The following is a 14,089-nucleotide window of genomic DNA, read 5'->3' on the forward strand; positions in this document are numbered from 1 at the left end:
ACGCATCATCGTCACTATCTCAAATTCTGCCAGTAATAGTTTAGAGATGATATTTGAGGTTTGCCTACCCACACCGCTTTAGGCTCGGAGAGGGAGAAGTGCAGTGGGCTAAGCAGACGTCTTTGAAGTGCTCCAGTTTTGACTGACAGCGAAGTGCAGACTTTTTTTTCCAATCCACACAGACTGTGGTCTTCCAGTGAGGAGGTTGTTCATCCAGTTGCAGTGGGAGATACTGAAGTTCATGTTTTAGAGCTTTTGAATGCACCTGTAGGAATGATTGTTTTAAACAGCAGTTTGACAAAAGTATTAGCATTATCAGGGGACCCAGGGCAGCAAGAGGAGACAATTAAATCACATCAGCTGTAGACCTATTGTGGTGATTGGCCTGCCAGCTTGTGAGGGTTCACCCTCTTGATCGACTTTCTGACGTCAGCCTCCGAGACAGATAATAGGGTCGCTGATGCTACAGGAAATTATCGTAGCTATAGTTCTATTTTCCCTTTCAAAGCATGCATGAAGATCGTTGAGCTCGTCTGGGAGTGAAGCATCACTGTTGTTCATGTTGTTAGCTGTTGCTTTGGGGGAAGTAATGGACCGCAAACCTGCCAGAGTTGACGTGCATCCGCTTCCACCTCCAGCGTCAATCATAATTATTATTTTGCTCTTTAGATAGCCAATCGTAAGTCGTAGCTGGCTCCTACTGATTCGCAAATCCTGAATGCAACAGATCTAGTCCTCAGCAGACTCCGAATCTCCTGGTTTATCTCCAGCTTTTCATTCGTGTATGATCCATACCTTTTGATTCGGGCAATTGCAGTATGTGCTGATAGACACACACACACAACCAAACAGGTTTTAATGAAGTTAGTGACAATTGAGGAGTACTCATATAGAGTCAATGATAAATCTCTGAATCGATTCCAGCCCGCCGACTCAAAACAGTCCAGCAAACGCTCCTGTGCCTCCCTTGTCCATATCTACTTGGCCGTCTCTACTGGTGCTGTGGTCTTCAGTCTCTGCCTGTACTCAGTGAGTAGAAGTGCAGCCGGGTGTTCTGACTTTCCAAAGTGTGGGCGTGGGATGGCACAGTAATTGCTCTTGATGGTAGTATAACTGTGTTCCAGTGTCTTTGCTCCTCTGTTTCCACAGGTCACATGCTGGTGATAATTGTTTGGAGACTTTTTGAAGTTGGCCTGGTTAAAATCCTCCAAAATGATAGGAAAAGCATCAGGGTATGCTGTTTCCTTCCTGCTGATTACGTAAATCAGCTCATTTAGAGCCAGTTTGACACGGGCCAGAGGTGGGATATACACTGCTACCAAGATGATGGCTGAAAACACCCTGACAGATAATATGGACGACGCTTGATCGCTTGCTGTTCCAGATCGGGTGAGCATGAGTGAGATAAAACCACCACGTTTGTTCACCACGGGGACTTAATAATGAAGTGCACTGCTCCTCCTCTGCTTTTGAATACTCAGCAGTTCGGCTCATTGAGACGAATGTGAAGCCAACAAAATGTACCGATGATTCCAAGCCGGAAATCCAAGTCTCCGTGTAACCAAAACAACAACAACAACAACAACGTACCCGAATGTCCCTCTGGTACAGCAATCTTGCTCAGATCTTCGATTTCCTTTATCAGAGACTGAAGTTTTGCCAGCAGAATAGTCGGTAGTGGAAGTTTGAAGCCTTAACCAGACATTAAATCCAGCATGGCATCTATTTTCTATGATTGGAGACTGCTATCCGAAATTTTGGGGCTTTCAGTAGTGATAGATTTTTTAGTCACCTTAAAACAATTTTACTTCCTATGTTGTCCATAACATTAGCTGTATATTGCAACTGTAGCAGTCTATAGCCGGAATATTTGATCACCTCCACCGAGCTGCTCGCATGTGTGGCCTCCTTAATGGCGCCTCAGAATCTATTGAATATTCTGCATTTATCTAGTCCAAAGTTGATGTTGATACCTTTCTAAAATAGTTCCATTGTTTGAGTTAGCTTTACTGGTAACGGATTATATATGTATTTTACTGATGCGATTCAGTAAATTGGAGAGTGGGATTCAAGCTGCGAAAGACCATAGTGGGCTTAGAGAATCACCCTGAGAATTCTCTCTGTTTATTTTGATAATGCTGTATTTTTTGTTGTTAATAGATAGTGTGTTTAGAGTACGTCACTTTTTCATCAGATGTTGTAGGAAGTTCATAAGAAGTGGGTGTAGCTTATATGTATGTATTCTATAATAATATAACTTCTTTTAACCATGAATGTGGGTCAGAAATAAATGCTTTATGGTGGTCAAGATAACAATATAACAACATGAAAGAGTTCTGCTTTTCTATAGGGATTGATATAGGTTACAGAATCGATCATTACTAGATGCTCTTTACATCCTTTCATGCGCTTACGCCATCGTTTCATCTCTTCAACAAGTATATTGAGTTTATTTAAGTAAGCTGTATTTCCCAATTAATCACATGATGTTACAATTTTATATATAGTTTGTAAACAATTAATAGGATGATATTTTGAAGGACTACTTCAGGTGCTGCTACTACTACTACTATCTTTAGGTAAGAGATATGATTTACCTTATTATTATATTTATTATTATTATGAGCCGATTTTAACAAAGTGGGTGACAATTCGGTAGTCTTAGAAATACCAACTTACAATTGTCATTGATAGTTGTGGTACATACATTTAGGCCTTTGCATCTGCTGCTCAATGCGAGTTGGAGAAGAGAGAATGTTTGAGGTGCGCAAGCAGTAAGCAGGGAGGCTTTATGCACGGCAATTAGCGTCATCCAAACTTCAAGTTGGGCGTTTGACAATCCTGCAGAAAATTAACATGCTTGTGAACTGTGGTGAATTGGCCTTTTGGAATTATAATTGTCTTCCCCATAGAAGACAGATGTTATTGAGATTTAGTCTGGCTGCAGTTCTTTGACAAGTGCTGTTCTGCAGCACTGTGTACTGCGATTTGCCATATCCAGATTTATTTTTGTTTATAAAATACCCGAAATAAAATGTTGATTGGAGTTTGCAAAGATTGATGATATCGTGAAGAGTGTAGAAGACTACTAATGGAAACAGTGCAGTGTAGATTGGTTGCAGATATGTTGCAGAAATCATGTTGTTTAAATTGGTCAAATATGAAGTATTTAAACTTAGAACGTGAACATACAGTGCACTGTTAAAGGCAAGACCATGAACGGTGTTAATGAGCAGAGAGATCTTGAGGTCAAAGCTCATATTTCCCCAAAAAATGGATTCAAGGGCTGGTAGGGTGACAAGGAAGCCATGTTGCTTGCTTGTATTTATTAGTGCAGGATCTTAGTTGAAAAGCTAGGTTGCAGCTTCACAAGAATTAATTTAGGCTGAAAATTTGCCCTCCAAAGTGATGCCTTTGTGGCAAAGCTTGTAGGAGTACTCAGATAGATTCGGAGAGTGGGCAACACAAGAGTGGCAGATGGAATACAGTCTAGCAAATTGTATGGTCATGCACATTGCGGAGAGGAATGAAGGGGTAGACCATTTTCTAAATGGGGACAAAATTCAGAAATCAGAGCTGAAAAATTACTCTGCGGTCCTCATGAAGAATTTCCTAAATGTTGCTTTGTAGATTTTGTCAGTGGTAAGGAAGGTATGTGTAATTGTATTACTCATTTCGGGAAGACAATGAAATAACAAGGATGTAATTTTCAAGCTTTACAAAACACTGGTCAGATCATATTCGTAGTATTCTGAGAACGGCCTACCAATGGAGATTCGCAGAAGGTAACTCAATTTCCAAGGAGGAGAACACCAAGAGCATCAAGCAATTTCGAATCATCTTACTGTTCAATGTGGAAGGGAGGTATTTTTCAGTGTTGTTGCCCAACGCCGAACGGAATATCTCCAGAATAATCACAACATTGCAAAAGGGCGGGTTTAGCATAGGTTTCTTGGTGCCTAGAAAATCTAGGCGTGATCACTCAATTGATCAAAGCAGTATGAGAAGGTAAGGGAGATCTTTCCATCCTCTGACTGTATCTACAAATGCATGTAATTCTATACCGCCTAAGATGGTTAAGGTCGCCATCAAGAACGACTATGTCCTATTTTGGACAGGGAACTCTTTCTGGACTACTACAGCAATTGCAGTCCATGAGTCAGCTTTGGGACAGTCACAACTGGTTGGCATCGTCTTGAGAAGGTGGTCATAACAGGATGTCTGTGATACTCTTCCCCTTGGCGACCACCATGTTGCCCAACTCAGCAGAAGTATAGAGCAGAGGCCCAGGCCACATAGTCACATCTAGTGTCCGTCAATCATCTGAAAGTGCATTCACGGATGACCTGACTGTAAGAACAAGGTCAGTGCCAGGATGCAGACGGGTCCTCCAGGGTCTGGAGAAGCTCACACTTGGGTAAGGATGACCTTCAATCCTAAGAAATCAAAATTCATTACTCAATACAGGAAAGGTAGTTGACAATTTCGGCTTTAACCTGGAAGGCGCCCAATTTCTAAGGCTATATGAGAAGCCAGTGAAAAACCTGGTCCAAGTTTTTCATTGAAGAAATGAATGAAAAACTTCAGCATCCAATGAAGAAACAGCATTCAAGCATCCACATCCATCAAAGCAGCCGGAGAAGAGCTGCATAAATGGTTGACTGCTGTTGCTAAGTCACGGCTGCCAGACAAATTCAAGGCCTGGATTTACCAGCATGATATTCTCCCTCAGATCCACTGGACTCTGCTAGTCTCTGATGGCCCACTGTCAACAGCGGGGAAAAAAAATCAGCTGGTACCTAGGATGACGGTTATGTTTGCTTCGGAACCTAACCAGTATCGCCTTTTACGGGAAGCAAAACAGATTGAAACTCCCCATGAACAATCTGAGCGAGGTGTTATTGGTGCAATACAACGAGCCCAGGTACCCGAAGGTCTCACACACTGGCATTGATCTGAGGATACTACTGAACAAACTGAAGCACGCTGCGCCATTGGGTGCTGGTGAGCTCAGAGGGATGCAGGGCAGGCGGGCTTGGGCTGCTTCCCGACAATTCGCTTTGATAAAGTGCAAGGAAGAGCGAGGCGCCAGTTGGTCCAGGAAGAAGTGCGAACTGCTGAGGAGGAGCTACATACCAGCAAGATTGACGGCATACGTGGACAAGATGGGACAAAGTAATGGAGTGCAACATCTTGTTGTGGGAAATCTTGCGAGCTGAACCTCACCGTATCACGTTCCTGATCCAGTCGGTCTATGTCGTCTTGACAAGCCCAGCGAAACTTGACTGCTGGGCCAAGGCCGGAACACCTGCGTGTTCCCTTTGCTGAGGGAAGAGGTGCACACCCTCAGCTGCTGCTCAAAAGCCCTGGGGCAGGGCGAGTATCGTTGCCGCCAATCAGCTGCTGAATACAGTGAAGACACCTTGCGCATAGTCATCGCCCAGGCGAAACACCATCGTCCAGCAAAGCTTTTACTGAGGCAGGGTTAAGGCTCACATCCAACCTATGTCTTCTGCCAACATTCTGAGAACACCAAAGGACTGGCATTTGAGTGTCAACCAAGGGAAACGGCTCTGATTCCCTGAACACATTTGCTCGATCTTGTTTAGGCCAGACATAGTGCTGCTGTCAGTCATCTAGACTGGTGGTCATGTTGGAACTACAGCCTAGAGACGCTTGGGCATCTCAGGATCCCAGAAGAGGAATGTCGTCAGGATAGCACAGCGGCATCAAAGCGAGCCTCGACATGGTTGTGGATGTGACAGACACAAGTTGGGGCTTGATCACTTATGGCTGGGTTGCCCCAGTGTGTCGGATGTTGAAGGACCTGAAATACCCTGTGACCGCGGTGACATCACAATGATGTGTCTGAGTGCGTCCTTGAGCAGGCTGGACTCAATCTCTGAAAAAAAATGGATGTGCTAGCATTGCAGAGCAGATTCACGAAAATGATTCCATGAATGGAAGTGTTACCCAATAAGGAGAATTTTACTGCAGGAGTTTATGAGAATAGGATATATCCCATTGAAACCCATCTAATATTGGAAGGCAGATATATAGTGGACATAAAAGATGTATCCTATAATCCAGGAATTTTGGACCGGGGGCACATCCTTAGAATAGAATTGTGCCTGCTCTCATCAGAATTAATGAGAAATTCTTTGCTGGCGAGTGGTAATTGTGTGAAATTATTGCCGAATACGGCTGTGGAGGACGTGACTGGGTATATTTAAAGCAGACATTTATTGGGTCATGATCTATAAGAGTGTCACGGTTTACTGCGAGAAGGAATAACAATAGGATTGAAAGGATTTGTGGAGCAAATTTGATCAGTCGGATGGCCTAATTCTGCTCATAGGTCGTATGCCCGTAGGCTGCACATGGAGTATTGATTTCACTTTTAATCTCAAACTGTCGGAAAACTGGAGAGGGTGAAGGAAATGTTCACCAGTATGTTGCCTGGATTCGACTGCATATGCAACAAGGAGATGTTTAACAAACTGGGTTTGTTTACTGTGGATATTTTGAGAGATCTGATAGAGGTGTATCAGATTGAAAGAGAGAGAAAGTTAGAGTAGAGAGCCATTACTTTTTCTCCAGGAGTGATGTGTCTAATACCAGAGGGCATTTGGTTTAGGTGAGATGGGTCCATTGAAAGAACATGCAGGAATTTATTGATTTATGTATTTGTTTGTTAGCTTGTTTTGTTCATAGAATGTACTGCCTGGATGGTTACTCAGGCAACTATGATAGTCGTGTTGAAGGTGCTCCTAGATATACACGTGAACCGGAAGGATATGATCAAAAATATAAAAAAGAGGGTTCCAGGAGTTTGTTTTTGTTGAACTACAGATATAAAGAGATGTATAATCAGTCAGCTTCACCATGCATGCCAGCTGCCGTACTATCCAAATATTTTCAAGGAACGATGCCTCAGAAAGTCGGCGATCATTATGAAAGACCGCAATTACTCAGCACATGCCATTTCCTCATTGTTACCGTCAGGAACGGGGTACAGAAGCCTGGAGCATACACTCAACGATTCAGAAACAGCTTCTTCCCCTAAGCCATCCGATTCCTAAATGAACATTGAACCCATGCACACTACCTCACTTTTCTATAAGATTTCTGTTGTTGCATTATCTTTAATTTAATTATTCAGTTATATATTTAACTGTGGTGCTATTTACTGTAACTCATTATTTCTTTATTACCATGCATTGCATTGTACTGCTGCCGCTATGTTAACACGTTTCACGACATATTCTAGTGATATTAAATCTGATTCTGATTGATTTTGATTCTCAGGTTCTACTAAGTCACAGTCTAACACTTGAGATGTGGATTGAACTGTGCATTCCATCACTCACCTTTCAGTCGAGTGGGTAACTCAGATAACCCTCGGGCGACGCTCGTGTAGTCCTGTGGATCAGGGCCTGTTTAAATCAAAAGCTTTCATGAAAAGAAACCTAACATGCTTAAAACTGTGTATTTCAATGTGACTGTGTCCAGTGTGTGGCTTTAACATACCGAGCTCCTGTAGTTCCTTCAGTATTTTGTCCAACTCAGGTAACTCAGTCCTCATTTGCACAAAGGATTCCCACATCATCCTCCGGGTCTGCGAGCCTTTCCCCATCACCAAACTGAGGAAGAGTGTGGAACTCTCTGGACGGTTTCCCTTCTCTGTCAGTTCAGTGACTTTCTATAAAAGAGAAGCAATGAATTTATTGTAGCAGACAGAAAAGATGGAGCATGTGGAGGAAAGGACATGTTCATTGTCCCGGAAGCTTTGGAGCAGGTGCAGTCACTGGGCAGCCATCTCAGATAGTAAATCTGTGGATTCTGTCATTGACTGAAGGAAAGTCTAAATCAATACGGTGTAAGAATGGGGCTTTACTGACATTCTGCAGTAGGTGCAACGTGATTAATTTCCTCACTCTTTCAACGTGCAACATTACAGCAACAACATGTGACAACAAGAACGCAAGGCAGGGGAGAGCAAAAGGGTTGGAAAATCGATGGCGACCATCACTGAATCATGGCGGAAAGGAGATGATAGCTGTGTGCTTACAACCAAGGATACATATTATATCGAAATGTTAGGCAGATAGGTGGTGAGTTTAGGTTGACTCTGCTGGGAATAAAAACTTAGAAAGAGGTGACATCGAATCAGACGATTTTGAAACCTTGCGGGTAGGTAGAAAGTACAAAGGTAAAATGACCAGGATGGAAATTATATACAGGTCTCCAAGCTGTAGCAAGGACGTGGATTACAAATTACAACGGGAGATAGAAAATGCATGTGAAAAGATCAATGTTAAAATAGTCATGGTGGATTTCAATCTGCAGGTAGCTTTGGAAAATTAGTTTCTTGGAGCACTTCTGGAGTCTTAGGATAGATCATCCCAAAGATGAAGATTTGTTCGAAAGGGAGGAAGAACATCCATAGCTGGCGAGTATAATAATAATGGCCTCGTCAGTCTAAGTAGGCAATGGATGCGCCCGGTTGGGTGTGGAACAGCGTCGGCTGCGGCTGAATAAGCCGGTTCTTGAGCAACAGTCCGGGCGAAGACCTAGGCGATGAATATGGAGATCGTGGGCTACCAAGACATCAAGATCCCCCTCTGCTTCGTGAATCTGGTCCAAAGGAATACGAAGCAGTACATTTGGCATCAGCTTGGCTGCAGGAGCTGTCGAGAGGTGACGTGATACGTCATCCAACCACCTTAGGGGCTCCACTCCGGATTTGTGTAGGGTTAACTCCTTAGCCTTCTCTTCTCCCGAAGGTTCCCACAAGGCAGTGGGATCTGTAACCCTGGGTAAGGGCCCAGATCAGGTACTGTCAGCCAGAGTCAGCTGAGCCCGGGACTCCTGGCTGGCGAGTAAGCCAGCAGAAACCAAAGGAAAGGGTATCGAATATAGCAAAAGCAGTGGAAAGCTGGAGGACGTTGAAGCTTTTATAAATCAACTGAAGGCAACAAAAAAGTCACAACGAGAGAAAACATGAAATATGAAGGTAAGCTTGCTCATAATATAAAGGTGTTTTTCAAAATGTTCTTCAGATATGTAAAGAGTGAAACCGAGGGTATAGTAGATACCGGACTGCTGGAAAATGTAGATGGTGTCGTAGTCTTGGGGGACAAGGAATTGGCAGAAGATATTAGTGCGGCATGTATTTTACATCAGTTTTCATTGTAGAAGACATTAGAAATGTACCAGAAATTTGTGAATGTTGGGGGGGGGGGCACAGAAGTAATGTATTCTCAATTATTAAGCAGAAGGTCTTTGGGAAGCAGAAGGTACTAAAGATTGACGTATCACGTGTTCCAGCTGGACGACACCATATTGGCTGTGAAAGGGGTAGATGAAGAACCATTGTGGAGGTAGTCGTAATGATCGTTCAAGAATCACTAGATTTTGGAATCGTTCTCGAAGGCTGGAAATTTTAAATGTCACTTCACACCTTAAGAAAGGAAGGAGACAGAACAAAGGAAACAATGGGCAATTAACCTAATCAATGATCAGGAAAATGCTAGCAGTCAATTACTGGCGATAAGGATTCGGGGTATTTGGAGACATATGCCAAAATAGGCCAAAATCTATTAGGGGGAACCTTGACTGACAAATCTTTTGGAAATATTTGAGGGAATAGAAAGCAGGATCAACATGGGAGAGTCGGTGTAAATTGTTTACCTGGATTTTCATGGGACCTTCGTATACGTACCGCACATGAGGCTGCTTAAAAAGATTAAAAACCAATCGTGTAACAGGAAAGATACCAGCATGGGTAGAGAGTCCATGTTTATTTCCAGTTAAACATTTGGCTGAATGAAGAGAATAAAGAGGGCCTTTTCTTCTTGGATGCCATTGATTAGCTGTGTTCTGCAGGGGTAGGCTCTGGGTTCACTCCTTCTCATATTGTACGTCAATGACTTTGTCCACAGAATGATGGCTTTATGGCCTAGTTTGCGGACAATGTGAAGGTAAATACAGGATCAGGAACCATTTGAGAATGTTGGGAGTTCATAAAAGCAAAAGGACAGATTGAAAAAATGGACAAATCAGTGCCAGCTAGAGGACGGTATATGGGCATGCAATTCTGTAGAAGTAATGACGACGTAGACTATTTTCAAATCTGGGAGAAATTTCTGAATTCAGAGTTGCAGAGGGTCTTGGAAGACCTAGTTCAGGGGACCCTACAGATTGAGTCGGTGTTGAGAACGGTAAATACAAAGTTAGCAATTATTTTGGGAGGGTTATAATATAAGACCACTGTTGTAATACTTTGGCACTGGTCGAATGTCACTTTCATATTGTGATCAGTGTTGGTAGCCTTATCTGTGAAAAGATATGATGCTATTGGAGAACGTCTAGAGGAGAATCAGGAGAATGATCCGTGGAATAAAAGGGTTAATATATGAGGAGCGGCGGGTGACTCTGCACCTGTACTCGGTAGAGTTTAGAAGGACAAGGGTGAATGTCATTGAAACCGACGGAATGTTGAAAGTTGCAGATAGAATAGGTGTGGAGAGGACGTTGACTAAAATGGGGACGTTTATTGTCATGGGGAGTCTCGAACCGGAAGACACAGCCAGCGAGGGTCATTTAGAATGGATGAGGAGGAACGTCCCTAGCTGGAGGTAGAGAATCTGTAGCATTTATTTGCTCAGACAGCTGTGGGCATCGAGTAATTGTGTACATTTAAGGTGGAGGTTAGTAGGTTGGCAATGTTTACCGGGAGAAAGCAGGATCAGGGGATGAGAGAGATAATAAATCAGCAATGATGGAATGGAGGATAGGCCGAATGGCCTATTTATGATTCTATGCCTTCTGGTCTTATGATTGACGTGTGAAAACAACACAATGTCCAGGCGACTGTCTCGGGATTCGGATTTTTACTGCCTGTTCACTAATGCTCTGAAATTGTGTCACTTCCTCAATGCAGCAATGGGCTTACTGATCAGTGGGGAATTCTAAATTAAACATATTCAACTATATTATCTTAGGATGGATTGAAGGTCATTGATAATGCAACTAAAAATGAATGGGTCTTAGAAACTGTTCTGAGAACAAAAAACTGCTGTGATATTCTGGTGTTAGAATGATTGATCTCCAAGACAGGTTATCAAAAGAGAAATGGAAAGATGTTGCATAATAGGAATAATGGACAATAATCATGGAACGAATCAGCATAAGTTCCTGAGGTTCCACTGCATTGGAAAATTATCCCAGTTTCACTACAACTAGGTCTGAGGAGTAGCAGTTGTGAAAGGGATTTAAAGATGTAATTTCCATACTACTAAATTTGAAGAATTCAGATGATGAATTTATAGATGAACTTCATATTTACAGACGACTCCTCTTTACTGAACAGCGGGCTTTGGATAACACCTGTCTATTATAGACAGATCCACTGAGTCCCAACGAGAACAGAATCAGTCGTGGGTGTAAATCATTTAATATTCCAATACCACACATGGCTGGACAGTTCAGATCTTGGATATGACCATCAGTGCTTGTGAAGTCCATGGACAGTGGCCTGAAATACCATGTTCATGTCTATCTTTAGGTAGATATTCAGCAAGTCAACAGTTTTCTTTTTTTTTTCCGGTTTGTCCTTTATCTGCCCTTTTAGGGCAACCTGGTGATTTCTGGTGTCATGAGTTGTCAGATTCCTGCATGGTAGATCGTGTCTTATAGAGTTTTTCGAGGACGTTACCAGGAAATGTTGATGATTGCTCAGAAGTGGATGTGGTCCACCTGGACCTAGGCGCACATTCGGACCAGATATCACTTCATTTGGATATCGCCCATATACGAAGAGACAGACATTGAAGCGGGTCAATAGTTCACAAGCTTTAATGTTAACAAAGTTAGAAGAAAAGGAAAACAATAAACGTTACATCAAACAGGCCGTTAACAATTACTCTCAAATGGAAAAAGAAGCCAACACCGCAGCCAAAAGGAATAGCTAAATACATATAAAAAAGGAAACAATGAAAACCGGTCGTCTTCATAGACAGTTGACTCGACTGCCCGATTTCTCATGCAAGACTGAATGCAAGCAGGCAGCGAACCGTACTGTACTTCCAGAAAAATAATAGTTAAATACTGTCACAGTGAAATAATACTTAGCTGACATATGCATATTCATCAGCACAATTGCTGTATTTGCTCAGCTGCCGAATCTGTGATTGTAACAGGAACCACTTCCCTAGGCTCCTGAGGTGCAGCAGACCTGTGTGTGCTGGAAGTCCTGGATAAGCGACTTGTCCAGGATGTTTTTCGCCGGGATCCAAGTACGTTCTTCTGGACCATACCCTTCCCAGTCCACAACGTACTGAACTTTACCACGTACCGGGCGAGGTACCAGGAGCTGACGTACAGCATAGATCAGAGAACCATCTACCAACCGACAAGACGGGAGAAGTTGTGTGACTGCGCCTGTGGAAGAGGTAGCAAACGGTTTAAGCTGGGAGACATGGAATACACGGTGAATCTTCAGTGATGCTGGTAGATGCGATCTATACAAAACATTGCTGCCTGCCTTTACCAATTCAAACAGTCCCACGTAACTCGTTGCTAACTTGCGTCTCTCGTCTGCTAGGGGATGACAACAATACTGCCTGTCCTTGGACGTAGATGGCCACTGCAATTGTCTCTTTATGAACTCCTGGGTCCAGTGCATTGCTGGATCTCCAGCCAGACGACTTGTGTGTCCTCCTTTAAACATGTTAGGCGCTCCGCATCAGGGACGAACAGCCGTAAGGAAGTTCAGACACCCATGCCTATGTCCGACTGTTGGGCGGCCCTCATCTCCGCCTCTATCCTTCAGATCACCGTTGGAGCAATACATGAGCGAGGAAGCTTGGGCTCTGTATCGAAATTGCCCTCAGATCCATGGAACTGCCGGGAGAGAGCGTCGGCCTCAGTATTCTTGCAGCCGAGAGGATAGGTGAGGATGGAATTGAACTGTGCGAAGGAAAGACTCCAGCGACCTTGAAGATAGATGAGTCTCTTTGCATCCTAAATTTAAGAGAGATCCTTGCTATCTGTGCAGACCAAGAAAGGATGTTGTGCCCCTCCAGGCAGTGTTGCCATTACTCCCTGACAGCCAGAAGTTCCCGGTTCCAACATCAGAGTTTCTCTGAGCCAGGGTCAAGTGAGGAAAAAGAAATACACAATGGCAGAGCCGACTATCCGCAGAAGAGCACTGAGAGAGGACAATTCTAATGCCAACACTGGCTATGAATGACTGTGACGTGCCTGGTGAGTGCATTTATGGAAGATGCGATAGAGCCGAAATTCCAGAAGAAGCGGCGATAAAAGTTTGCAACACGCATGAAGTGCTGCACTTGTTTGATTGTAGATGATCTTGGAACTCTGGATAATTGTCTGATCTTTATTCTGGTCCATTTGAACAGTGGATGCGGTAAGCATATAGCCCAAAAAATGACTCCTGGTCTTTATGAAACTCACACGTTTCGTGCTTGGCGTACAGGCTATTTCCAAGGAGCTCTATGTGCACCTACTGAAAGTGCGAGAAGATGTGTTCCCAATGAAAGGGGCAGAAGATAAGGATGACAGCCAAATACACGAACGCAAGCTGTTTCAACATGTCCCTAAGTATCATTAATTCAGGCCCGGGATACAGCGGATGTGTTGGCCACACAAAAATGCATCGCCAGATACTCATAGTGGCCATTAGAGGTGCTGACAGCTGTTTTCAACTCTTCTCCTTCTTTCATGTGAACTAGATTGTAAGCATTGCACAGATCAGTTTTGGACAACATTGTTGCTCCCTGGAGATGTTCAAACGCAGAGGTCAGCAGTGGAAGAAGGTAGCGGTTCTTCACAGTGTTGTTATTCAGGGGCCGATAATCAATGAAGGGACGGAACTTGTCATCTTTCCTGCTCCCAATGAAGATTGATTCTGCCGGCGAGGTTGACGGATGCATAAAGCCCATAGCCAATGCCTCCCAGACATATTTCTCTGTAGCCACCATTTCAGGACGAAAGTGTGAAAACATCAGCCCTGGAAAGGGCTAGTACCAGGTAGCAGGTCTATAGCATAGTCGGATGGCCGGTG

The 14,089-nt window shown here is 43.4% G+C and overlaps 1 protein-coding gene across 2 annotated transcripts in view; it reads right to left on the bottom strand.

Moving 5' to 3' along the window:
- LOC140206936 (NACHT, LRR and PYD domains-containing protein 3-like) overlaps positions 1 to 14,089 on the bottom strand; it is a 78,285-nt gene that overhangs the window by 11,385 nt on the left and 52,811 nt on the right. For both annotated transcript variants that reach the window (XM_072275229.1, XM_072275228.1), the window contains exons 5-6: positions 7,531 to 7,702; positions 7,371 to 7,436 (exon numbers count right to left, since the gene is read on the bottom strand). In XM_072275229.1, coding sequence (XP_072131330.1) covers positions 7,371 to 7,436; positions 7,531 to 7,702 — 238 coding nt within the window. The remainder of the gene's footprint in view (positions 1 to 7,370; positions 7,437 to 7,530; positions 7,703 to 14,089) is intronic.

This window comes from Mobula birostris, chromosome 13 (genome assembly GCF_030028105.1).
Source record: "Mobula birostris isolate sMobBir1 chromosome 13, sMobBir1.hap1, whole genome shotgun sequence".
NCBI lineage: Eukaryota > Metazoa > Chordata > Chondrichthyes > Myliobatiformes > Myliobatidae > Mobula > Mobula birostris.